General features: G+C 38.3%; 1 protein-coding gene and 1 long non-coding RNA gene across 3 annotated transcripts; one reads left to right on the forward strand and one right to left on the reverse strand.

Moving 5' to 3' along the window:
• Positions 1-899: 899 nt before the first annotated feature.
• Positions 900-26,208, reverse strand: LOC127497772 (uncharacterized). Of its 2 annotated transcripts, XR_007925652.1 has the most exons (4): positions 25,939-26,208; positions 18,275-18,412; positions 2,135-2,436; positions 900-2,033 (listed from the first exon to the last, which is right to left on the reverse strand). It is a non-coding gene; the product is annotated as an uncharacterized LOC127497772 (long non-coding RNA). The 2 variants fall into 2 exon arrangements; XR_007925653.1 differs by having other exon boundaries at positions 900-2,436.
• LOC127497771 (soluble guanylate cyclase 88E-like) lies at positions 15,659-27,870 on the forward strand. Its single transcript, XM_051866504.1, has 16 exons — positions 15,659-16,073; positions 16,158-16,290; positions 17,328-17,502; positions 18,357-18,448; positions 18,555-18,812; positions 18,983-19,124; positions 20,115-20,240; positions 20,489-20,609; positions 21,235-21,364; positions 21,583-21,729; positions 21,928-22,074; positions 23,252-23,408; positions 23,587-23,696; positions 23,865-23,954; positions 25,526-25,644; positions 26,076-27,870. Exons 1-16 carry the CDS (start codon positions 15,946-15,948, stop codon positions 26,440-26,442), a joined length of 2,442 nt encoding a protein of 813 aa, XP_051722464.1. The 5' UTR covers positions 15,659-15,945; the 3' UTR covers positions 26,443-27,870.
• The last annotated feature ends 28 nt before the right edge of the window (positions 27,871-27,898 follow it).

Here is a 27,898-nt window from a genome sequence, read left to right on the forward strand (position 1 = left end):
TTGTTCTTTAAGCTGGGCTGGCCCCAAGCATTAAATAATGTCAAAACAGTCTTGTGTAATGAGCCCCATATCTGCGGATGAAATATTTAATATGTTTCCCCCTTGGGCAGCTCATCTTTAATAAAAGAAAGCGGTTTTGTATCTGTATTTACATAAAGACAAAGAGAGAATATCTAATCTGTATCAGAATTACAATAAAGCAGAACTTAATTATTCCTCTCACATTGTAAGATTGCTTTTTGAACACTTGCTAGCTATGATTACAATTCAATTGGAACTTATTACTGGTGAGTAATAATCCTGAAATCTTGAGCAAAACTTGATTGTGGAAAATGAGAAAAATATATTATGCATATAATTATGCATGACATTTGCAATGGTATAGGAAATACAATGTATGATAATGCCGGCTGGCTCATCTAACGTCTCAGAAATGTTTCATTCATTTATCCATGAAGGAGATTGAGATTTAGAAGGTTGACATTTATGCATCATCATAGCCTAATTATCATACAGAGACACACTCATATGCCTAAGTACATATTCACACATGCACAGTGCCCAAAAGTGATGTCTGGCCTAGGATAATTGACATCTTAACCCTTTGAAAAAATGTTTTTGTAAGCCATATTGCTTAGTTGTGCTAGCAGTCAATTGTTTTATTTGTGATAACACAATGAAACATGCCAAATTGTGTGGACATAATTTTCAGCCAGGCTGTCAAACAAAGAAATTATGACACATACAAAAACGAGAGAGAACCAATGAAATAATAATAACTGATTATGTTGTAGTCAATGCTTTTTCCTGTGAGCTTTTTTGTTTTTCTATGCTGATCATAAAATCATTAAACATCATATACAGTGTTACAAGAGCTGTACATAAATGCACGAAGAAGATGAAGATGAGTATTCTAGTAAGTCTTTAATAAAACACAGGAGATTCCAACAGGGTAGCAACAGCATAACATAAACGAGACCGGACAACATGCACTGAAAACACAGGAACTTAAATACACAGGTAAATGAGGAGATTAAACGGAAACAGCTGAGAGTGATAGCAAATCATATAAGTAACCATGACAACAAAGGAGAAGCTGGAAAACTAAACAATGGAACACATGTGACTGAAAGTGACAAAATAAGAGTCCATGAGAATGAAACTAACTAAACGAAACTGTAACATTACGCCCCCTCTCGGAAAGGCGCGTCCTCGCGCCGTAACAGAAGAGCAGAAGGAGGGATGGTGGGGGCTTGGGAGGTGGGTGAGGAGAAGACGCAGGGATGGAGAGAGGAGCAGGCAGAGAGAAGGTCGAGGCAGATGGAATAAACCATGGAGGAGTAGATGGAGGTAGCAGCCACGGAGGAGAAGTATAGAGAGCCCAGATGGTGCAGACCCAGAGCCTGACCAGAACCACAGCCCACGGTGGAGTAGATGGAGGGAGGAGCCAATGTGTCGACTCGGCTGTCGACATCCTGGTGACGATCAATGGAACTATAACTTTGGTTTGGCAAGCCCACGACACCGCCGGAGAGCTGAGGGAGTGATGGGACGCTGAAGACCAGGGTGGCCGTGACGGAGCCAAAGCGGCGCCCCTCCGAGGAGACGGTAGGGATCCGGAGGCCAGAGGTCGAGCTGGGATGAGTGAGGGCGGAGGTGATGCCTCAGGGAAGGTGGAGCTTGCCGGAGCCGAAGGGGTGGAGGGCCGGAGGGCAACGGACGGCCCGTAAGTCCGACGTGGAGGCCTGGCGAGGTCTGACCTGGGTAGAGCCGACGGTCCGAAGGAATCCGGTGAGGCCGAATGGCTGATGGTCACTGCCGGAAACGAGTGTGGAAGGAGCATCGGCGTAGGAGTCAGGACGACCGGTTGAGGTGGATCAGCATGCTCAGAGGCTGTAGGCGGAGCCACGAGCTCAAGACACCCATGAGGAAGTGGTTCCCGGCAGGTCCGCGGAGTGTCCACGCCACTGAGAGAGGTGATGGAGATGCAGCGGGACTGATGGGGAACACTGACGACTGTGTGGTAGGTGAGGCTGAGGACAGAGAGACAGATGGGAGAACAGAACAAAACCCAACGAAAAATAAAGCAGTCCTGATGGCTGTTTCAAGAGGTGGGTGGGACTCGCATTCATACCCTCATATTCCACGAGGTACTGGAACATGACGTCGGCTCACACCCCGGGTCAGACACGTCTATCAGCTTCGACTCTGGGTCGATGGTGTGCGTTGTCCTCCTTTCCTGAGGTACTGGCTCACCGGTCACGGCAGGCAGAAGCATCCAGTCTGCGGGGGGCTCTGGCGTACAGTCCGTCGATTGGGGTGGAGACGGGTTGGGCTCTGGGTTGGGCTGCGAGACGTCTGCGGGGTGGGACTGGACATTGATGTTACTGTCAACATCCGCTTCGTCCACTGTGAATGTGGATCCGATAAACGAAACTGTAACATACAGAGTGGCATTTAAGGAAAATATCACTTTTTTTTTTATCAAAACTTTTTAGAAAAATTGGGGGGTTTAAGTGGTTTTAAATGGATACATTTTTTAAAAAAAATCAATATCCCTGCTGAAAAACCATATTAAACCAGCCTAAATCAGTTTACTGGTCTTAGTTGATCACAGTTCAGTTAGTTAGTTAGTTAGTTTGTTTGTTGAGGTTTTGGGCAATTTGTCTGGGAGACTAGCTGAAGACCAGCTTGACCAGGCTAGGAGACCAACTTAAACCACTTTAAACCAGTTAAGACCATCAAAACATTTTAGGCTGGTTTAGGCTGTTTTTTCCTGCAAAACAGGAAGGCTGTTTTTTCCTGGGAAACTGTTAAGATAATAAAAGTATTTGGACACTTTCTGGTTGTCAAGCATAAGTGGATAATGTTAATAGATGAACTACACCAGTGGACTTGAAGGGAAACTGTCAACATACTGTACATCTACTAAAAATAATTTGAGTAACAGTTAAAAGAAAGCTAAAAGCATGGCTAAAACACGAGAAAGGGTCTAGCATCATTTGTTTGCATAACCCACTTGCTATGATATCTACTGCAAAGGCATTCAGACACTTCTAAGCGTAGCATAACCATCCAAATACTTTTTGGGGCCACTGTATGGTGTAAACTCCGTCACAGGCCATGCCGATGATTCTGAAAGAGCTGTAAATCTCCCTTTTAATGTTCGCTTTCCTACACAGCCCAGCAGTATCATAAACTGATTGGTTTCCCCGCATATCCAGCTGAAGGGAATTAGATTTGATCCCTTTTTCCCGCTTTGAATGACTGAGTGTTTGGCCCAGAATAATGCGCCATAAAAGAGCTCAGCAATGAAGAAAATGGTTTCCTTTCCTTTCCAACCTCACAAACGTTAAACACCTTGACAGCATCCTACAGTGGGAAGAAATGGGCTGGAAAATGGGAGTGTGACATCCAGACAGATGGTGTCAGAGTGCTGGCACAAGCTAGAGGAAGAGGGCATATGCCCACATTTGGACTGGCACAACTAGATCCACTGGCATAAACAAGCACAGTCGAACATGCAGCAGTCAAGCAGGATTTATCACACCACCCAGTGTTTCAGAAGACAAAGACCCCCAAACACCACAGTCTGCGTGTGTGCGTCCTGCTCCCTGTTGAAGGAGATTTTGAGCTAGTCTTAATCCAAGTGTGACAGAATTACACAGATTTGTGAGGCAGTAACAAAGCGAACAGGATCTGCGCAAAGTAAATGAGTGTCACTCTTGTCTTGCGAACGTCTCAGAAATGGTTCCGCTGATTGCCAGGGATCATCACAAACACATTTACCAGTGACTGAAACTCTCTGATCACAGAGTACGCAGCAGGATTCAGTCCCCATAGGGCTATCACTAGGACACTTTCATCTTTATGGAGTGGAGAATAACGGTGCAATTTCAACGAAATGTCGTCGACAAAAACTACAATCAAGAAAGTTGGATAATTCAAAGACATTACAAAAAGAGAGAAAGAATAATGGTAAAAATATACATGTCTTCACAGGAATAAGGGCTAAATCATGTATTTCATGTAACATTATGGTGTTACTATGTCTAACATTTCTTTCTGACATGTAAAATAACATCAAATATGGTATGATTTAAAAAGTAGTGCCAGAGTTTGAGATTTGAGTAGAGAATTTTCCACTCATCATCTGCTCATTCAATTTTCATTTGAGTTTAGTTTCTGAAGAATCAATATCCGCAAGAACATCAGGGTGCTTTCACACATGACTGCTTCCAGGAACATACTGTGATTTCTTCCTAAATATGCAAACAGAACAGTTTGATTCAACACCATACGCTCAAATCATAAATCACACACATCATTTGACATCTAAATCTGACATTAATTGCAATAATCAATTTCAAGTATTTGTGTCATTTTTCTGTAAAAACCTAAGCATTGTTCAATCCTTTAAAGACTTGAGAAGCAGATTTGCATAAGATATTAAGACATATCTTAAATTAATTTTGTATTTCTTATTTTCAGCACAAGCTTCACTAAATTATTGAACTTAGATTTGACAAGAAAGAATGCCGATGGGGTAATTTTCTAAAAACAAATGTTAATATATTGCACAATTTTGGTTCTAATGTAAATATATCTTGTTTTATGGATATTTGGATATTTTTAGAGGAAAAAATAGACTACATTACATTTCTCATACTCATATGCTTTCCAGTACAAACATCCCTAAATCAATATACATATAGAAGCAAAATGACATAAGATATCTTTGCATCATAAGATATCATAACAAAGTCCAGTTTATTACGTGAGTTTATGCTTTAAAAACAAGCAAAACATAAGCCAATGGAGTAAGAAAAATAAACTTAAGTTAAAGAGAAAACAAGTTTATTTTTCTTATTTCATTGGCAGATTTTTTTTTTTCTTGTTTTAAGCATAAACTCACCTAATTTTGATAAACTGATAGATAATATCTTATGTCATTTCACATTTCACGTAAATGTATATGTTAGATAAAAATACTGAGGTAAGCCTTGAAATGTTGATGATTTTATAGAGCTGAAAGTAAAATGGTATCACCCTGGTTTAAGGCCAGTTTGGACAATAGTCTATTCACCAAACAGCCTCCATATTTATTTAGATGACACCTGTACAAAAGTAATCAGGTGCTCATTGTAATCATTCAGCAGCTGCATTCATCCAAACAAAGGGTAAAGTGTAGGCCCGCTGTGAGCAGAGAAATTAGAAGCCTCCACATCACATTAATGCTCCTTGCCAGGAGGAGAGATCAGCTGAGAAGAGCCCCTCAATGGATGAGTGGGGTCCAGATTCCTCCAGGACTGCAGTAATGTGTGCCTGAATCCAGATTAGGAGCATCATTGACTCAGCGTGCTTGGCCGCGGTTCAGAGCTTCTACCACGCAACCAAAATGCACTGATGAAGAAAGATCCAGCTTTAATGACACCCTCCAAATGTCCCCATCTCTTTCTCTATCCACCTTTTTCTCTTTGTGTTTACCTTTATCTTTCTTCATCTCACTCTTTATCTTTCCACTTCATTATGTCTTTCTCTCTGGGATGCTTTCTTTGAGCAGGGGAATGAAGGCAGGAGATCTATTGGGTGCCAAACTCACAGAAGGAGAAGAGGCAAATGGCTGTGGAGAGAGGGGGGGGGGAGAGAGAGAAAGAGAGAGAGAGGCAGACATTGCTGCAGGAAGAATACAAGCACATTAGTTCACAGCAGACAGCGTTTCACAGGCCCCGCTCTTCTACACTACATCACACAGGCCTGCAGGCGAAGCAACGGTAGGAACCCGAACCACAGACGGGAGGTGCAGGAGAGATCATCAGTCTGTCTCTGGTTCCTCCCTCCCCGGAGCACTGCAGGCTTCTGGGGAAGAAGCAGACATGCGTGTCCAAACATTGGTGATTTTGGTTGGCGGGCGGAAAACCAGAGATTGAGCCCTTTAACCAAAGACTCGATCATGAATTGTCACACATGACCAGTCATAAAGACCTATTGTCAGAGTGAGCAATGCAATGAAGATGCAAATGGCCTGAAATTTTCCCTCAAAATCGGTCACGGTGAGCAGGATGCTATACAAAACAGGTGTTTTACATGAAAAATGTAACGCATACTAAAATATGCTTTTAACATATTACAAAAATGTATTTAGTTACCACTTTTAAATACAGAGATAGCATGTTTTAGTTCATATTCATGGTGTCTCAAAATAGCACAGTTGAGTACACACAAGATTATCTTAAGAAGTACTAAAGAAGAAATTTTAGTATATTAAGTACAAAATTAGTGTGCAAAAATAGAGCACTTTAAGTACATTATGGTAGTGTACTTTTTTTTGACACAGTGTAGAATATATGTAAATGAATTCACACATTCATGAGCATTACACCCTGCAAAATATTCTGCCAGACAGTGCATAGTTATTCATTTCACTGATGGCCATTCCGCCGATTAAAACGCAGTTACAAACTCCTGGTACACTGAATAATAAACTAGTCTGAATAACTACAGCGGAGTCTTTGATGTACACTATAAAAGTGTTGAAAGTGAAAATCTCTCTCACTCACAGTTTCAGTTTACATTTGTATTGCCGAAGCAGTTGCAGCTTAGCAGGGGGACAATTCCTCCTCCCTCTCTCTCTGTCTGTGCCTGAGGGGTAAAAGATGACAGCGCAGCCCATTTTTTCCGTTATACTATAAAAGTCTACCTAAGCAAACACTCTTGGGAGCCCTTCATTTCCGAAGTAAGCAATCGCACAGTCTTGCACACTGACACACACAGACATAAGTGAGCCTTCATCTCAGGAGTTCGGTGTCAAACTCAGCTTTTTATCACAGTGCTAAATTTATACATTTATATAAAGAAGCTTAGGTGCTCTACCCAACTGGGATTTACGAGAGGTAAATATGAATTCAGTTTTTGTTTCTTTAGGTTCGAAAGAGCAGCTAACACTTAGCCAGCATTAAAAGCTCAAAAGCTTTAACATCGGCTAATTAGCTGTTGACGAACTTCTCACAAGTAGGAATGACTGTTCTGTAACAAGTAGAACAAAAGCGCTTGAAAATGTTGTGTGGGTCCACTATATTTGACATTGTTTAAAAAACATGAAATGTTTTAATATGATTAATACAAAATCACAACCTTGAAAATAGTTGCATTTATTTATGAATACATGTGGGACATGTGGAAATTAATTTTTGTAGTAATCAACATTAAGCCACAAATTCTGCTGATTGAGCTTAACTTGTACTCAACCTGGACTAATCCTTATAGGGTGCTTTTTAATAGAGAAACACCCAAGCATATTCACAACAGCTCTAATGTGAGCCTGTTGCTGGTGTGATTTGAATCTGCAGGTTGGCCTTTGTTTTAGCCTGTGATTTGCATGTGTGGATAATCCAATATCCCTGTTCATACTCCCTGGAGTCGCTCTGCAAGGACTGGCTGACCTTCCTACACCTACTATAACTCAGCACTCACACACATACACACTCAGACACACTATCTGTTGTTGGTGACAGCACAAGGAATAATAGGGACACAATGATTGCTCCACAGAGCAATGGATTTAAAGAGCTGTTTTTGAGGGGGAAAAGATTTCACCTCCCTCCATTTAGCAGGTCTGTTCAAGGGCATTTCAGATGTTACATTTTATACACTGCAAACATATTCAACAGCTTTACCTGATGAACTGACAAGTGCAGTCAGTCATTTCAGAGACAGGAGGAGGAGACGGGCTACTTGTACATTTCCCATTCAAGTAGGTAGGGGCTGTATCTTTGTGCCTTACCTTAAAGGGCTAGTTCACCCAAAAATGAAAATTCTGTCATTAATAACTCATGTCATTCCAAACCCGTAAGACTTTCATTCATCTTCGGAACACAAATGAAGATCTTTTTGATGAAATCTGAGAGATTTCTGTCCCTCCATAGACAGCTATGCAACTGAAACTTTGACGCTTCAAGAAGTTCATAAGATCGTAAAACTAATCCATATAAATTGCGCGGTTTAGTCTAAATTTTCTAAAGAGACTCGATCGCTTTACATGATGAACAGATTTAATTAGGCTTTTATTCACATATAAACATTGATCAGCGAACATAAACAGAAGCTCAACCAAACCTACTTGACCCGCGAGATCAAACCTTTTGCGGAAGCTCAAACATACTGTGTAAAACACGAGAATGAACCTCATTGGTTCATAAACGTCATTTGAACATGCTTGAGCTTCTGATGTGTGAGTTTATGAATATTTATGAGAATAAAAGCCTAAATTCAATCTGTTCATCATATAAAGTGATCGTTTGACTAAACCGTTCAATTCATATGGATTAGTTTTACAATCTCTTTGTGAACTTTTTGAAACATCAAAGTTTCAAATGCGTAGGTGTCTATGGAGGGACAGAAAGCTCTCAGATTTCATCAAAATAATCTTCATTTGTGTTCTGAAGATGAACGAAGGTCTTACGGGTTTGGAACGACATGAGGGTGAGTAATTAATGACAGAATTTTCATATTTGGGTGAACTAACCCTTTTAAAAAAGAAAAAATAACCATTTATATTTCCGCCAATTTTTCAACTATTTACAATGCAATCCTAATTATTCCAGTCTTTAGTGTAAAATGATCCTTCAGAAATCATATGCTGATTTGGGTTCTCAAACACATTTCTTATGATCAATGTTTAAAACAGTTGTGCTGCTTAATATTTTTGAGGACACTGAGATAGTTTTTTTTTTTTTCCCTCAGAATTCTGTGCAAATAATGCATCCTTGCTGAATTAATTTCTTTAAAATTAAATAAACACCATTGTGTAATATATACTGTATAGCCTACACACACAGTATATCAAATTATGTGTACTTCATCCTTTGCTCAGCAAGTATACAGTAAACACCAATGTAGTGAAGCCGCAGAGAACTGAGACCATAATGCTTTGCACAATAGAAAAATCAGGCTCTTATGATTGATTAATCCCTCCCACCAGCACTGCCACAGGTGATTAAGGGGGGATTGTGTTTTCACATGGCAGTTTGCTTCAGATTTAAAGGCATTAAAAATGTCCATTAAAAATGTGAGGCTGATTGTATGTGTTTGGGGTTGTGTATGCGAGTGTGTGTCCACATGCATTTTAAAGGCAGATGTGCTGGAATCGGTGTGTGTATTAAGCCCACCTTACTCATCCAGTCCACAACAGCTGCGGCCAAATGAACTTCACTAATGCAATTACAGAGCAGCTGTTGCATCCAGATAACACAAAGGTGCATACGAGCAACTGAGAGTGTGTGTAAGTTTGTGTGTGCAAGTGTGTGTGTACGTGTGTGTGCGTTGCATCAGTATACATAACTGAGCAAGCAATGGCCCCAGCAGGGCTGAAATTGGATTAGTGTCAGCCTTGATAAGAGGAAGGACAGTAAAGGGAAGAGTGAGAAATTGAAGAAAAGAGCATTGGCTGTAGTAATTTCATTTCCAGATCAGGTGGCTGAAGGTATAAAGGCACTGCTATGCTGCTCCAGTGCAGTAAATGGAATATTCATGCACTGATTGCTTCCCCCTCTCTCTCTCATTCTGTCTGTCTTTGTCTGTATTTCTTTTTTTGCACTCCTTATCCTTCCTGCATTGTGCTAGCTGTCATTCAGACACTGTAATCTTATTGTGTTCCTGCCTATGGCTCAGAGCTGTGAGATCTGCTGTATAGCAGGCCCGAAGGGAGGTGCTAGCCAACACTGTAGTAATGGCTTTTGGTTAGGCTGAGGACTTATGGGTTTCTCCTTGGTGTTTAAGGCCTAGCAAGCATCATGTATTCTCAGCTGCCACCCTGCTGGAAAGTCCAGGTTTTACAAATCACTACCAAACAAATAAATTTTACGCCAATATTAATGTTGCTCAATGCCAAGGAGCTGAAATGTCTTCCAGTGCATTGATAGTGTGTCATCTGACTCTCACATAGAGAAAAACTGCTACTCTAAATACTTTTGGTTCTTTCAAGGTGAAATGTGTTACTTCTGAATCAGCGGTACCAAAATAATTTAATAGAGTGCTGGAGGCCAGGATAACGTATTTTTGTAGGCAAAAACTAGGAAACAAATTAGCATTTTAGCAATTCCGTTTCCATCGTCCTGAAGTCAGTGGGTTTTTGGATTAATTAAATAAGGTCTGTGATGTAAGCTTAAGATATTTTTACATTTTATGCTAAGGTTACATCAGTAATACCCACTTGTAATATTTTAAAGCTTTTACTTGTCTTGAAAAAGGTGGTTACTTACATCATCACACCGAAAAGGTAAACTGTGTGTAAGAATGTGTAAGAATCTTGAACTTTTGTTAGTCACAGAGCTTATTTTCTGCAATAATTCAAAAACCAATGGAAAAATCCCACTGGGTTTTGTCAAGGGAACCAGGGTGATGCTATACTGTAACTTCCAGACAAAATGTGTCTTTATACTGCAGCAGTCTATTGCATTGCAGTTATGCCTATATTGTTTGAGTGATTAAGCTTATTTTATTATTAAACATTAATGATAAACATTATATTGAACTATCGTACTTTACTGGCGTACACTATTTGTATATTTTACAAAATATCACACAAGAGTGCTGTTCTTCCGAATATCGGTATGGTTGCGAATGAATTAAAGGTTAGTAATTCAATGACTTGATTTTTAGGAGTCATTTATTGAACCAATTAATTCAAAACACTGATTTATGAATTGGTTGAATGAATCATTCAATGATTCGGCATACCCATGTAACCAAGAGTCACCGGGGGAAAAAAAAACACCACCACTAAAGTTCTACACCTTACAATCAGCAACTGCAAAAATGTATTTTTCTGAGGTTCTCAGCATCACCTAATATATACCACTTGCAAAGAGATACAAACCAATAATACATTTTTAATGTGCAGCTCAAAATGCTGACAATGGTATGAGACTCTCTCTCCTGAAAATCTATCTATCTCTCAAATAATTATTATGGAAAGCTGATTATGTGGATTTACGAAAGTCTTTCCCTGTGAAGAGCATTTTGGGTTGGAGGGAGAGATTCAGGGCGAATAACTCTAGTGCATCAAAAATTCATCACTCTGCTCACAGCTGATTGGTTCATGTCTGTTGGAGATCTGTGACAGAGAATGTAACCTGCAGGTAATGAACACTGGTAACAACATACCAACCTTCGTAGTAATGAAAATCAAGGACTGGCTCACTGAAAGTGATAGTGTTCCTGCTACTAATTAGATCTAAAATTCGATTTGTCAAAATTTCTTTCATCAAATTTTATTTCACAGAGAGTATGGTTTCCTAAATAACATGTTCTTAAAGTCTGTGATGAGCTTTGATTTTTTCAGTAGGCCCTAAATTATTCAATGAGTGCCTGAAGTTAGAGCTTTTTGTATATTCATTCAGTTTTAGGGGGGCCTAACAATAATAAATTATATAATCTGGTGCTCCAGTGCAACTGTAATAGGTTTCCCAAATTATTCTTTAATCTTTGAGGTAATGAAAGACGTGATCCAATTGTTTACTTTTAAAATATCTACAGAATTGCCCTCTAATCTTATGGGTATAAACAAAACTTAATTGAAGTCATTGCAGAATGTGAACTTTACAATTGTAAACAGGTCTAAAATAATGCTGCTTACTCATATGAGCCTTTCAAAAAAAAATAAAAAAATTACAAAGTTGATCTTTAATGTGACCCTGGACCACAAAACCAGTCATAAGTTGCACTGGTATATTTGTAGCAATAGCCAACGATACAATATATGGGTCAAAATTATTGATTTTTCTTTTATGCCAAAAATCATTAGGATATTAAGTAAAGATCATGATCCATGAAGTTATTTGTAAATTTCCGTAAATATATCAAAAAAGTATTTTTGTGAGTGGATATGCATTACTAAGGACTTCATTTGGACAACAAGTGATTTTCTCAATATTTTGATTTTTTTGCACCCTCAGATTCCAGATTTCAGTTGTATCTCAGCCAAATATTATCCTATCCTAACAAACCATACATCAATGGAAAGCTTATTTATTTAGATGATATATAAATCTCAATTTCAAAAAATTGACCTTTATGACTGGTTTTGTGGTCCTGGGTCACAAATATCAATCTTCTACTAATATAGAAGTTTTCTCTCCAATACTTGAAAGTGCAGTCGAAAGCACAGACCATATTGCATATTAGTAATGTGATTTTTTAGAAGCTGCCTGCTTGATGTCAATGTCATCAATCTGATATCCATCAACTCTAAGAAACAAACTGACTTGATGTGTTATGGCGATATAAATCAAAACAATGTCTGTTTCACATCCTTCTGAAAGCCTGCCAAGCAAATGTCAAGGTCACACCAACCTCTCCAAATCAATACTGTTATCAATAATTTCATTAAAAGCACAAGATGAATTGTCTGTGCTTCACTGAGGTTTTGCAGTTGCATCCCTAAATGGTAAAATAGTGCACTACTACAGCTCAACATCACTGGAAGATCAACCCATGAATATGAAACAGGCATTTGGCTTCAGAGCTAGAAGTGAAGTGATCATAAACGTTTTAACTGCTCGTGTGGTTAAACATGAACCCTCGTGGCCGTAGATAAAATTATGCTATTGATAGACACAAAAACGTTAAGGTCTCTGTGAGAATTGTGGATTGAGAGGGGGGAAAAAGAGGAGAAATAGGAAACAGACGCAGACGGGTATTCAGGATTCAGCTATGGGGCATAATGGCTTCGGGCTCGTCTGCCAAGAAATTTCCATTTCCACAACGTGTGAATTATCCACATTGCCTTTGTATGGTCACGTTCCTATTAAATAAGCTGCAGACTCAATCCTATCTACAGGGACCACACAAATGATTTGCCAAATAGTGAGTTCATATTTGAAAATGTGGCAATATTTCCGTGAAGTCATTCTGGTGTTAAATACGCACACTCATTGAATTAACATTTATGAGTGAATACATATCAGATATGATGATGGTATTTGCATTCTTCCCACCGACTACTGGTCCTGGAAGTATCTGGCCTTATTATGCATGAAATCCATCAGTGTCAGACCACAGGATGTGCCACCATGTACATGCATTAGTAATATTTCTGACTGTAAAGTAAACACGATTCATCCATCATTCAGCAGTGGAGCAGCAACACGAATGCAGGCCGACAAACATAAAAACATGTCATTATACTATACAAGCACACAAGTTCACAGTACCAGCTGGAGATGTCTGAAGGAGATGTGCATCTTTAAATTATTCCATCTTTCTTATTTTATTACTTACGAAACAACAAATCAATAAAACATCTTATGCAATTCTTTAACCTGCCATAAGAATAAAACAGCAATTCTGCAGAGGTTTTCAGAGCACTGGCTTTGGAGCCATAAGCATGCCGTCCTCCCACACACCCATGCACATGCATTCACATATGCTGAATTCAACCTCAACACACACGTACGGCATCATAGCTCCTCTGAGAGCTCCTGATTTGCCTCACAGATAGACTGACAAGGGATTTTCGAAAGATTTCAGCATGAAGCTGAATTGCTAATGCAAACAAATGATCGAGGTATTTGTTATGCATAATCCTCAGGGGCAAGAGTAGAAGTATCTTGCTGGATGAAAACGAGGGAAGGTTCTGGAGACAATATCTCTAAAGTATTCATCTGAATATAACTGTGCATATAGGGGAGATCAGGGCTAGTTGTCACAGATTTTACTGAATATTTCAAAGGGTAGGTTTAGGTTTGAATTTAATTTCTATATAGATACATCCCTAAAAAGTTGTGTCTACAAAGAAACTAGAAAATAACCACTGTTATTACAATAATAGCTGGTTATTATACTCATAATGTCAAATGGAACTGAAGAATACCATGTTTGAACACTTTAATGATATTAAAACAAATTTGGAAATAATATCTAAATGTTCTTTTTTCCCCTCTATATACCATTGACATGTTTGGTTATAAGTAGGCCTACTCTTGCTTGTACAGTTTGCTTGGTATATAATAGTTACTGTGATATAGCCCTTGCGACTACCCCTGATCTCCCTTATAATATTTATCACAGGCATTGTGACCTACTGTAACTTAAACTGTACACTCATGTATAGTGAGAAAGAAGTACAGTAAATAAACAAGAATGAGAGACCTAACTGGTGCACTTAATGAATATGACCCCCCTATTTAAATAGACTATAGAGAAACTGTGAGAGATAGAGGCTGAGAGGCGCTGAGAAGATTTTCTTGGGTGACTGGAAACAAAAAGACATGCTAATTATTGGCTTGCGATGAAACTACAGGAACACAATTCACGCTTTTCAGGTCCGTTCCCCACACACCACTAATTGCACTGTCAAACTCACAGTTTCTCATATGCTCATATATGTCACACGCACGCACACGTAGACATATATATGTAAGCCATTTGTTTTTGTTGCAAGGCAATGATAATGAGTCGTTTGAAAGTAAAGGGCAACAGCCTAGTCATTTTGCTGCTTTCAGCATCGAGTCAATAGCGTAACGACGATGTGTCAACAGTGGCCCCTAGCGGATACTGAGAGTAATGCGCAAAGACAGAACAAGAGTCGGCTTTCGTTGTCGTGTTTATATTCTGAGAAGAGAAGGAAGTTAATTTGTAAGTTTTTAATGAAATCTTTTGTTCATTTTAAAGTTATTTAAATCCGTAAATGAACAATGGAACAATTTATTCTCTCAATTTATGCATTATCCACTCAAATGTTAACATATCTGCAATACATTAAAAATCCTACATAAATACAGAATATATTCATGCATTTTCTGTAGTTATATAAGGATTAGCTGATTTTTTCTTTTAAGGCATTCTTGTCATAAACAAGCAGCTAAATTGCAGCTTGATAAATAAATCATGTCTTAATGAAAATCTATAGGTTTCTACAATGGTTAGCTTATGATTAGCTCAGTACAAACGATAGAAGTCAATAGCAAGTCATCCATGATAGAAAAACAAATTGTGTACTTGTGGTGACATTTTTGGTCCCCATGAGGAATACAGCTTATAAATCATACTAAGTGATGTTTTTTGAAAATCTAAAAATGGGTAGGTTTAGGGTTAGGAGAAATATATAGTTTTACACATAAAATGGCAAACCGTTAGGGTTAGGGTTAATTTATAGCAACAATGTCAATGAGAAGGACTATGTATGATGACTGTACATGCTAAGTGTTGTTTAGCACCTGCCACAAACATACCCCTGCTCTCGTTTTAGCCCATGTGGCCATTGTTCTGACGGAAATTAGTATAAAGTGCTTCAGATGCCAAAAACAGGTGTTTAAAGAGAGAGAGGGAGAAAGAGGGTTCTGCTTTAGCCAAATTCAGACTCATCTACACATTACACAGGACTGAGGGTCTGCAGGTAAGCCACATACATTTACTCTTACTTATCTATCATATACTTATCTATTAGATTAATCGAATTTGGTGATCATTAGTGGTATAGATTATATTATTTTTTATAATTCTGATATGACATATATAGATGTTATAGAGGATTTTGTACATTAAATAGCCTCCGTCACGGTGGAGTTTCTATAACAGCATAACCCATCAATCAAACAAAATAGCATTTTACACAATAGACAAAAAATAAAAACAGGGGCTCTCAGACTCTCATAGATTACACAAAATTGTCAGCAACAATATAATATCTAGTGAACATCTATTCGTTTAAAACTGGTCAATTTAATCATATCAGAGATGACTTATATGTTCTTCAAGTCCTATAAATCTCTGCTTGTTTATGCACATTATCTATTTGGGCATTATATTGATTTTTGCCATATAAAAGCCTAACTAAAAGCTGAACTAAAAGCCTCTTGATGTCTGTGAAGCATCTCAGATATTGTGCTCTCTGCAGGCTGATCAGATTTCTGGGGCAGTGTAGTGGAGGTTCCAAACCCCCTGAAGATGTATGGCCTGTATTTGGAAGCGGTGAATGACTACATTAATGAATCATATGGAGAGGACGTATGGAGACTAATCGAAGCCAGAGCAGAGATCCCGCACCTCAAATTTGTTCGACACCAGATGTACAAGTAAGTCCTGAAAATGCAGAGTCACATATCTGATGAATTAAGTGTATCTGGCTAATTTACCAATGCTGGTGTTTGTTATTCCAGCGATAATCTGATCCTAAGATTGGCAAAGGCAGCTGGAGAGGTTTTGGGAAAAACTCACGATGAGCTGATGTACGCTTTTGGGGTCTACATGGTCAAGCGGATAGGAAACTATGGCTATGAGAGGATCTTAAAGGTGATTTTCAAGCACGGTAGACTCTGTATGTGGCAGGTACTGATTTAGGTAAACATACACTATCATTCAAAATTTTGGGGTCAGTAAGATTTTTTTTTTAATTGTGTGAAAGAAAAGACTTTTACGTTAATACATACATGTAATTTCGAATAAATGTCGATCTTTCTATTCTTCAAAGAATCCTGAAAAACTGTATCAGTTTCCAAATTAATATTATTAAGCAGCACAACTCTTATCAACTTTGACTATAAGAAATGTTGCTTGAGCACCAAATCAGCTTATTAGAGTGATTTCTGAAGGATCATGTGACACTGAAGTCTGTAGTAAAGACTGCTGAAAATTCAGCTTTACCATCACAGGAATAAATTACATTTTAAAATATATTAAAATAGAAAAGAGTCATTTTAAATTGTAATTATATTTCACAATATAGCTGTTTTTACTGTATTTTGGATCAAATAAATGCAGCTTTGGTGAGCATAAAAGATTTGAATAGTACAATAAAGCTATTTTAAGTCAAGTCAAGTCAAGTCAAGTCACCTTTATTTATATAGCGCTTTTTACAATGTAGATTGTGTCAAAGCAGCTTTACATTGATAACTGGTACATTATTTGGCTGCACAGCAGCTCTTAAAGAATAGTGTCAATGCAGGCAGATCAAAGCACTGTTGAATATCAAATGTCAAGTCAAATGTCAAGTGTCCCCAACTAAGCAAGCCAGAGGCGACAGCGGCAAGGAACCCAAACTCCATCAGGTGACATCAGGTGGCAGACAAGTGGCAAATTGGTGTTAAAATGGATTAAAATGGATTTAAATGTACTCTTTAATTCTATTTTTAAAATCTTAGCCTATATTTAAAAAGAATTATGATTTATTCTAATATCATTAAAAAAAATCAATCTTACCAACCTTAAACTTTTTTTAATGGTAGTATATGACATTTTTCTTTTCTTTTTATTTTTATTGGGCTTTTCTCAATGGATAATTGTATAATTGTACACATATTTTACAATCTCTTCTAATGTCTTTGTCTAAGGTACTGGGGCGCAATGTACGAGATTTCATCAATGAGCTCGATAACCTGCACGAGTACTTCCGTTTCTCCTTCCCAAAAGTCCAGCCGCCCAGTTTCTGTGTAGAAGAAGAATGTGAGACAAGTCTTACCCTGCATTACCGTTCAACGAGGAAAGGATTCACACAGTTCGTCAAAGGTAATAGTGCTAAGTGTTACATTCTTAGACACATGTTGTGGAGACCAGCAGCACTATTACACGTGTGACATTGCTTTTAAACAACAGTTCAATATCAACAAATCAGTAACATACATTCAGACACAATATTGACAGTAACTTCGTTGCTCCACCATTAAGAATGTTTCCAAGTAAAGCCAATGCAAAATTAAATATTGAGCATCTCAGAGCAGCAAATAGTGATGTTTCTCTCTTGAATGAATCGAGTGGATGAATGATTCTATGATTCATTCACATATAAGTCACTTGTTTCAATCCTGAATGAATCGGAACAAATTGGTTGAATGAATAATTCAATGAGTTACTTATAAAGACAGTCGCCTGTTGCCACCTACTGGCGTAACAATGTAACCTGCAGAAAGAGTCACCAGTAATGCAAAGTCAAGGCTCAGAATGAACTTTTTTATAATAAGTACAGACAAGTATTAAGATTTCCACCTGATTACACCAAGTCACAACCAATAATAATTTACATCCAAAAACTGTACATCTAAGACAAATGGTTTCCTACTGAGCCTCCTTATATTTGCTTAAGAAATCTGCTTTATATATCATTTACTGAATAAACAGTTACCATATTAACAGGATGAGCATAATGGTGACCTCTGCATGCATGCTTTCTGAAACTGTTTGCATATTAAAATTCTTGAGAGATGTGCGAGTGAAAATAATGATCTCAAAGTGAAGTTCAGATAATTGAGATGTGGTAAAATGATGTTTGACTAGAACTTACACAGTGAAAGCTGGTCAGCCACAGTGTTTGTAGCCTCAGGCTGTTTAAAATTCAAAAAACGTCTGTTGTGGCTTCTCTGTAGGGCAGCTCTCTCAGGTGGGCCGACAGTTTTACAACACAGACATTGAGGTGGAGATTCTGTCCAAAGAGGAAACAGAGAAAATGACATATGTGGTAGGAGTCCAAACAGACGAGACATTTACCTTCTTCTGTATACACAAACCCTGCTCTGTTATTCTTTATTTCTCACATTTCTGATCTTCTCACTCTCTCTCTGAAGGTGTACAAGATGAATTTTGACAACGCTGCGTTTAAGCACCGTATGCCCCAGCAGAAAACAGCTCCAGGCTATGAGAAACTGCCCATGAAGCGAGGAATTTTTTTCGACATGTTCCCCTTTAGCGTGATATTCCGCAGGGACATGACCATGTATCGGATCGGAGACGGTTTGAAAGAGGTGTTTTCTGATCTGCAGGGCAAAAAGGTCAATGAAGAGTTTACCCTGGTGCGACCCATGCTGGAATTCAGCTGGGATAATGTGAGTGAACGGGAGGGTAGGAGAATAGATCCGAAGCCAAAGTACCTTGAAAGTAACAACCAACAACTTAAAGATGAGGCATCTAAAAAACGTTTATGCTTTCTTTTCTTGCTCTTGGCATTTGTGTCCTGAAAAGATGCTTTGGTGTGTGTTGGTGTGTGCTCTTTCAGATCTACACCCACCTCAACAATGTGTTTGAACTGCTGTCTAAGGCTGTGGTGGAGAGCAAACAGAAGGTCAACATCCCTAAACTTAACAAAGAAGAACCAGAGGAGAAAGAGGAGAATGAAAAACCCAAAAAAGAAGAGAGAGGTATAGTTCTTAGATTCTATTTTAGTCAAAACAGAATCTGCAGAACGTTTTCACAATTTTTACACTGACTGTGGGGTAAAATCTGTGGAATTACAGAATGGATTAAATTATGGACAAATGTGTAACATAAATTATCGTATTACACACACACACATTTTTGCACTCACATATTCCATGCCTAATAATAGCCAAAGCCACACTGACCAATCAGAACCGCAGCAGCCCTGACTAGGGGTTGCACAGACTAGTCGACTTGTTGACTTTAATGCTCTGCCATGAAGTTTTAAGCTTGACCTCGACTAGTCGCTGATCATGCGATTTTGACACCAACAACATGGCCAGTTTGGCCACCTTGCAAAAGACTTTCATACTGTTCTGACTTAATGTACTATATCTTTTCTAACTGATCAGACTTAACGGTTTTCGTATAAATTATGATCAAACTCCAAAAAAAAATCCATTACATTGGCTGTAATACTAATGCTTAAGCCACAGGATAAAAAAGTCTTTAGAAGTCCACTTTTACGCCCCATTTCCATCAGTTAAAATGACAAATAAATGCATACTCCGAGAGCACTCCACAAGTTATGTTTGTTTATACCATCAGGATATCCAATATCGATCGGGTAAATGCACGTTTTAAACCATTTATTGTACAGGTAAGATAATTGCCGTTCAAAAGTAACTAAAACCCACAGCTTCTAGTTGAAAATGGTGGCATGTTGCAAAGCATTCCCATCTCTTGTGTTTTTTTTAATGACGTGATCAGCGATTAGTCGACATTGACTCAAATTTAATCACATAACAGTCAACTTAAAAAAAAAACAAGGTCTTTCAATCCCAAGTGCTGACATCAGAAATAAAAAACATGAACAATACAGTATGTGAGCATTCACATCCAACCATCTAACCTCTATATAGATTAATGCAGAAAACGTCCTAAAACATCTCATGCTAAATTCTGTCACTGTGACTCTGCTGTTCTCTCAGATATTAAAGTGATGGAGGAAATGAAGGGGACAGATCAGGAATACAGCGGCACTCTGACGCAGTACAACAGCTCGGCTAATTCTGGAGGAGAGGACATCGAGCTGCTGGCTTTTCAGACTGTCACCGGTTAGACACGTTACAGTAAAGTGATGCTCTGAATGAGCTCCACTGGCATCTTTCTAGACATTGTTTTATGCTTTTGGAAAGCACTTCTGTGGCATAACGCTGATCCAAGACAATACTGAGAAATTCTATCAAGTCAATGAGATTAAAATCATTATTCAAAGTGTTTTGGGAACCAAAACAGACTCAGAAAGTGCCTCTAGTCTTGATCATCCATATGAATGCAAAAATTAAACTTCTCTCTTGCTCAGGTAAGTGCAGTGAAACCATATTTGAAGACATGCGGGAGCCCCCTAAAAAGCCTCTTCACCTCAAGGGCCAGATGAAGTACGTCCCTCAGTGGGACTCCCTCATCTTTCTAGGAACTCCCATGTAAGCTCTCGCACATTTACATCATTGTAGTCTGGGCTAATGGAAAACAGTAGTTTAGTTATTGCCACATAAAACTGACAATCAAGAGTTCTCTGCCAAGTCATTTTAAAGGCACCATATCCTACATTCTCGTAGCTTTTTTAATCATTATTTAGTTTGAAATGACTATTTTCCACTCTCTCTCTCTCTGACCTCTGAGAATTAAACTGGTTTCAGGATCCAATTCTTACATTGGACATTAACCAACACTGCATCAAAAAAATGTTAAGTATTCAAAAGCAAACAAATATGTCCTTAAAATCAAACATGTTGCCATTTATTTTGCTATCTCAACTATGCACAATTATAAGTTTAGTTGGCATTTTATAATTTGAATTAGCATTGTTTTTTTCCCTACTGTCCATGACCCCATCAGAACAGAACTGCAATCTGCCAGTTGGGAACTACTATCTATATACAGTAGCACATCTAACTCTTTTATTTAAATCCTGTTTTCCATGATATGAGCCCTGTCTGTAGATAGAGTTTAACCGCAGCTCTATCAGAAAAACAAGCTGTTTTTATAAAAAGATCACAGCTATATATATGTTGAAGTCTTTATTAAAACGTATTCTCCTTTTTACAGTATTGAGACAGTGGAGGACATGATAAAAATGGGTGTTTATGTCAATGATTTAAACCTGCACGACTCGAGCAGAGAGCTCATCCTGGCCGGAACACAGCAATCAGCCGAGCTGCAACTGGCACTTGACCAGGTATAAATGTCACACTGATGCCACTAGTTTGAGCCCAAAATCCCACTCTTAAAGAGACACATTTTATTTAAAATGTAGGAGTTATGTAGCAGAATTTCCGGTATGGACTGACTCAAGTCTGTTAAGCCAATTAATAAACACAGTGTCTGTGGCTGTGGTTATTGCATCTAGAAATGATATGCAAATGACAGGCCGATCTCCGACTGTGCCTCCTACAGGAGCAGCAGAAGTATGCACAGCTGCAGGAGATCATTAAAAAGCTGGATGAGGAGAAGAAGAGAGGAGACTCCCTGCTGTACGCCATGATACCCAAAGCAGTGGCGGACAGACTGCGCAAGGGAATCACAGCCCTGGAGACATGTCAGGTATAAACCCACCCATTAAACACACTTCTAAACACACCTGACACAATGAAACCCACAATTTAAATGAATTTATAGTATAGTATAGACTGATCAAAATCTCAAGAGGGTTAATGAAGTATGATGAAAAGCACTGTATTTTTCCTCTAGTGCTGTCCTGCTGTTATTAAGTGCTGTTCTTGATCTGTTATCTCCCTCCAGGTGTTCCCAGACGTGACTATCCTGTTCAGCGATGTGGTGAAGTTTAATGAGATCTGTATCCACATCACCCCCATGCAGGTGGTGGACATGCTAAACGAGATCTACATCGTTTTTGACACACTCAGCGAAAAGCACAATGTTTATAAGGTAACATAAGGAACTCCAACAAAGGCAACTTGTCCACTGATGCCACATGTATGTTCTTTGACCTAAAGACCTTCAAAGCAATCCTCTGCTTTTTCTTTACAAGGGAGAGACAAAATATCATTACCATATCGGTCATCGGCCTATATTAGAGGTTTTTGAAAATGTATCAGTATCAGTGGATACTGGACACACAAACGTTCAAAATTTTGGGGTCAGCAAGATTTTTGAAAGAATTCTCTTATACTATTTTAATATATTTGGTCACACTTTAGATTAGGGTCAAATTCTCACTATTAACTAACTATAAACTATGACTTTTGACCTAATTGCTACTTATTAATTAGTAAGGTAGTTGTTAATTTTAGGTATTGGGTAGGATTAAGGGATGCAGAATATGGTCATACAGAATAAGACATTAATATGTGCTAATAAACACATAAACGGTACTAATAAACAGCCAATAACATAGTAATATGCATGCTAATAAGCAACTAGTTAATAGTGAGAACTGGACCTTAAACTAAAGTGTTACCATATATTTTAAAATGTAAACGTAAATGTGAATATAGAAATCACTACTCCAGTCTTCTGTCACATGATGCTTCAAAAATCATTCTACTGACTAGGTGCTCAAGAAACATTTCTTATTATTATCAATGTTAAAAACAGTTGTGCTGCTTAATATTTTTGTGGAAACCATGACACATTTTTTCTGCATTATTTGATAAATAGAATTTCAAAAGAAGAGCATTTATTTTAAATAGAAATATTTTGTAATATTGTACGTCTTGTTTTGATCAATTTAATGTGTCCTTTCTGAATAATTTTTTACTTTTTTTATTTTTTTTAAAAATCATACTGACCTCAAACTTTTAAATGGTAGCATTTGTAATTTTTGGCAAATCTCAAAATGAATAACCATTTATTATACTGTACTTTATAAGTGTATTTAATGACTTTAATATCGACCATGGGCTGAAAATAATTTCGGATGTAAATATTGGTAAATACTGGAAAATGCCAGCTTAGTGGTGTCTGCCACTATATATCTATGCATCCCTATTTTTTTACTAAAAATTATTTCTAATTAAGTAATCTTTTAATCATTATTGTCATTATTAAAGCCCTCAAAATTGAGTGCGTAATACAACTCCAACTAATGCACTTGTTCACGCAGGTGGAGACCATTAGGGATGCCTACATGGTGGTGGCAGGTGTGCCCAATAAAACCACATTTCATGCCCACCACATCTGTGACATGGCTCTAGATATGTTAAGCTCCATTGATCACCTAAAAGACCCCTCCACCGGGGACAACATCCAGATCCGTGTCGGTAGGTGCACCCGGATTCACACAGTATCACATAACAAAACAACTGCAACCCTTTCATCTTACTGACTTTCTTTATGTATTCGTAATTTATATGCATGTCACACAATGTAAGAACCTGATTTACACATTTTAAACTCTTCATGTTCCAGCTAAATTCTTTTTTGTTGGTCTTCACACAGGCATTCACTCTGGAATGGTGGTGGCAGGGGTGGTGGGTCTGAAAATGCCCAGGTATTGTCTGTTTGGGGACACGGTGAACACGGCTTCTCGAATGGAGTCAAATGGCGTGGTGAGCCACTTTCTTATGCTGTACTGAGACTAGAAATGAACAGCCTCAAATAACTATACAAAACTGTCTCATCATGAAATAAATAATGAGTGAATTTTAAATTATATTTTACAGGAAATACAGTTAATTAAACAGCTAATTGTACTCTTTCTCTTTCTGTGCGGCTAGGGCATGCAAATCCACATCAGTCAGACCACCAAAGACCATCTGGAGCATGAGCCATACATCATTGAGGAACGTGGAAAGATTTTTGTTAAGGTACTACAGTATTATCATCACCAACATCTTCACAGTCATTATCAACAATGTTATGCACATAACTTCCAAAACTATGTACACCATTAAAAAGTTTAGTTTTTTTTTTTTTTTTTTAAAGAGGTCTTTTATGCTCACCAAGGCTGTATTTATTTGTGCAAAAATACAGTAATTTTATTTTAATATATTTTAAAATATAATTTATTCCTGTGATGGCAAAGCTGAATTTTCAGCAGTCTTTGGTGTCACATGATCCTTCAGAAATCATTATAATATGCTGATTTGGTGCTCAGATAACATTACTTATTATTATGAACAGTTGTGCTGCTTAATATTTTTTGTGGAAACGTGATACTTTCTTTCCAAGATTCTATGATTAAAAGAACGTTCAAAAGAACAGAATTTTTAAATACAATTTTTACTGTCACTTTTGATCAGTTCAATGCATCCTTTCTGAATAAAAGTATTGAATTCAAACAAAAATCTTACTGACCCTAAATTTTCAATGGTAGTGTATATATTAGGGTTCACAAACATAACATAGCATAACATAGTCCGGGTCTAAAAATGTATTTCAGAGCCACAGTTTAATCCAAGACTTCCATTTAAACCAAAGTCTTGCCCAAAAACAGTTGCATTCAGAAATATAAATGCTCAACCCGCTCCATGTGTAGTATTTATTAGCCTATTTAAATGGCTTCATATCATGTGAGTGTACATGACTGTAATACCGTGTCTACACCAGAGGCGACCGCCGCAACAGCTAAAAGCTGTCTACACTGAACGCGACAAACCGACCATTGCAAAGCACTTGGACTACATCAGAAATAGAATGCGTATACCGTCAGGATTTTGTTGTGTCGTGTCGCGCCGAATCAAGTGTAGACTATATCACTGAATATAATGGGTTCTATTGTCTTTTGACACTTCGCGTTGCGCCGCTCGCGTCCTGTGTAGACATGGTGTAAGTGTAACAGAGACCTGCTAATAAAGAGCTGTGCGAGTAAACCTCACTTCCCTGGCCTCAGGAGGCGTACTAGCAATGGACGCTAGAGTCTGCGGTCTTTAGCATTCTTGTTAGCACACCCAACTCCCAAGCCAGAAACACCTCTCAAATACTGATAAGAGTAGAACCGTAGAGGTTATGTTGGTGTCGTGACCCGGATGGGAGTGCAGTTTAGGGGGGTGAGTGTAACGTAGACCAGCTAGTCAGAGCTGTGCAGGTAAAACTCAATCCCCTGTCCTCAAGAGGCGCATTAGCAACTGACACTAGAGGCTGCGGTCCTTAGCATTCTTGTTAGCGCACCCAGCTCCCAAGCCAGAAACACCTCTCGAGCAATACAAGTATACCGGAGGGGTTACGTTTGTGCCGTGACCCGGATGAGAGTGGGGTTTAGGGGGGTGAGTGTAACAGACCAGCTAGTCAGAGCTATGCTGGTAAACCTCAATACCTTGGCCTCAAGAAGCGCATTAGTGACTGACGCTAGATTTTTTTCGAGTATGACTTTTTTTTATGACTCATACCGCTAGCAAATAAAGTGGTGTGAAATCAACTCTAATCCCTCTTGATTCAGGGAAAAGGTTATATGAAGACATACTGGCTGAAGGGAAAGAAAGATCTGTCATTTAAGACTCCAGCAGAGCTCAGATACAGCAATGAGCAGAAGGACTCAGAGGACAGAAGCTCAAATGGGTGAGTTTGGAAAAAACACAAGTCAAAGCACAACAACTATGTGATCTACACTGCTGAAAAAAGACCAGAATTCTAGTAGGTTTACAAAATTTAGCTGGTGAAACTGGTTGACAAGCATCATGGCTGAGTGACCAAGGAAGACTAGCAAACACAAAACCTAACATATGCAGGTAGCTGTTTTTGCTGGTAAGCACTTATTATATGATGGCTTAACATAAATTAAATTAACATTTTATATTCTCTGCAGTTTATAATAAATCATTTTAATGCCTTAAACATGATGATATGACTTACCTGCCAATCATTTGAGCAGGCCATAACCTTGCACCTTTCAATTCATCATGTTTTTTCATCCTCCAGAGAAGTATCCTGACAGAATGCTTAACAGTTGTGTTTCTGTCTTCTTCCATCTTAAATGTATTTTCATTCAGGTCCACTTGCACCAACAGCAAACATTCCCCATCAAACCTGAACACCCCCAATGAGGAGCAGGCTGAGGGCAAGCCCACTCCCACTGACCTGCCCTCTGATGCCCTACCAGCACTAGAGGGCGCTCCAGACACAAACACATTCACAAATGAGTCCCAGCAGGACAAAGAAAAGGTTAAAAAGACAAAGAATAACAAAGGAGGGAAGGCAGAAAATGCTTCGGGTAATGCTCAGGAAAGCACTCCACCTGCTGGTGGTCAGGAGAATGCAGCTCCAGAGCTTAACAACAAAAAACACAGTTTCAGAAGCCAGTACTCACGATTACCAGCGAACCTCCCCATGCGAAGCACAGCCTGCAGTCTGCTGTAAATATCCAGGAGAAATTTACAAAATAGTACCTATTATATAAGTAAATACTTCCAGCATGAATTTCACAGACATATCAGATCAAGTAATGGTCAGATAACTGCATCTGAGGCAGCAAATTCTGCCATACACCAGGTAACTAAATTCCATGATGTATTTAGTCACAATTTGACAGTAAGTAAAATGGAAAATAAGAGAGGACATCCAAAGTGCAGTCCGGCTGCTACTTCCTCTTTAAAAAGTTTGAATAACTATATTTGAATGTTCTATTTAAATTAACAGATGTGATATATTAAAATCAATCTATTGAGTATAAGAACATTTGCATGTACAGTTACAACATTTATGTTAAACTTTAGAGAGGTTCTATGATACAGTACATGTGCTGAATCCCTGTATTCATTCACTTACTGTAACAACAGTAAATGTCTTAAATGTTAAATGTGATTGTTTACAGATTATGTTTGAATTTATTGTTTGATGAGCACTGTAATATTGCCGCGAAACACGTACTTTGCTTAAGTAAGAACAAACATATCAGATAATCTCAAGTGACCTAAATAAAGCATGTGAACACACGCACACCCAAAGACATACACCTACGTTCAGATATCAGGCCTACACATATGTAAACACAAAGAGATACAAGATAAACCAGGAAACAAACACTAGCACTAAGAACGTGACCTATTTCTGTCTCCTATGCCACAAGTTCATTATTACTGTAAAGTATGTCTGCTTGGAGTCAAAAAAGGAAGGACACAAATGACATAAGGAAATGTAACAGAAATCTGAAAATCTGTTGATCCTGATCAAAAGCGTTCTTTACCAGATTAAGCCAGTCATGACATTTAAGTATGTTAAATTCATCAAACTGTAGCTAACTGGATATCCATTGCATCTCTGAAACATTACACATTTGCACACACACAACATGTCAGATATCATTCAGTGATAAAGAGGAAGCCATCAGGAAACCACTTAAGCGACACTTCCTGACTGTTGCCTTGGAGACGTGCTTAATTCTTACTTTGCCTGAACACTCTTAGCTTTGCAGAAAAACAGAGATTTCATGTTTTCAGTCTCAATCTCACAACTGGAAGAGAAATCTATTGTAACTTGAGAATTCAGCTGATAGACCTAACTACAGATTGTAAACAACACTTTTATTTTAAGAGTCGAGCCAGATGCATCGATTCCTTTTGTAGTCCATTATATGCATTAGGGCTTAAGTCCAGATGGTTTCCATTCAGATAGCAGGCAGATAAGCAGCCTTTTTTAGTATGGACATTACCAATGCACAGACATTAGCCCTGAGGGTGTCTTTCTATTACACAGGACCAATTCGTTGTACAGCAATTTCTAATGTTGGTGACTACACAATGAAGTTTGCACAAGAAATGGGCAAATAAAGTAATGTTATCACCATCAGTCTCTGTTTGTGTAGTATTTGGTTGTT

This window comes from Ctenopharyngodon idella, chromosome 16 (assembly GCF_019924925.1).
Source record: "Ctenopharyngodon idella isolate HZGC_01 chromosome 16, HZGC01, whole genome shotgun sequence".
Lineage (NCBI taxonomy): Eukaryota > Metazoa > Chordata > Actinopteri > Cypriniformes > Xenocyprididae > Ctenopharyngodon > Ctenopharyngodon idella.

What these genes read in the sequence shown, in the direction of transcription:
- LOC127497771 (XM_051866504.1), top strand. Translation starts at nt 15,946, where the DNA reads ATGTATGGCCTGTATTTGGAAGCGGTGAATGACTACATTAATGAATCA. An exon ending in GGCTTTTCAGACTGTCACCG is followed by an intron (nt 20,241 to 20,488) that starts GTTAGACACGTT and finishes TCTCTTGCTCAG; the next exon opens with GTAAGTGCAGTGAAACCATA. An exon ending in GAATGGAGTCAAATGGCGTG is followed by an intron (nt 23,697 to 23,864) that starts GTGAGCCACTTT and finishes CTGTGCGGCTAG; the next exon opens with GGCATGCAAATCCACATCAG.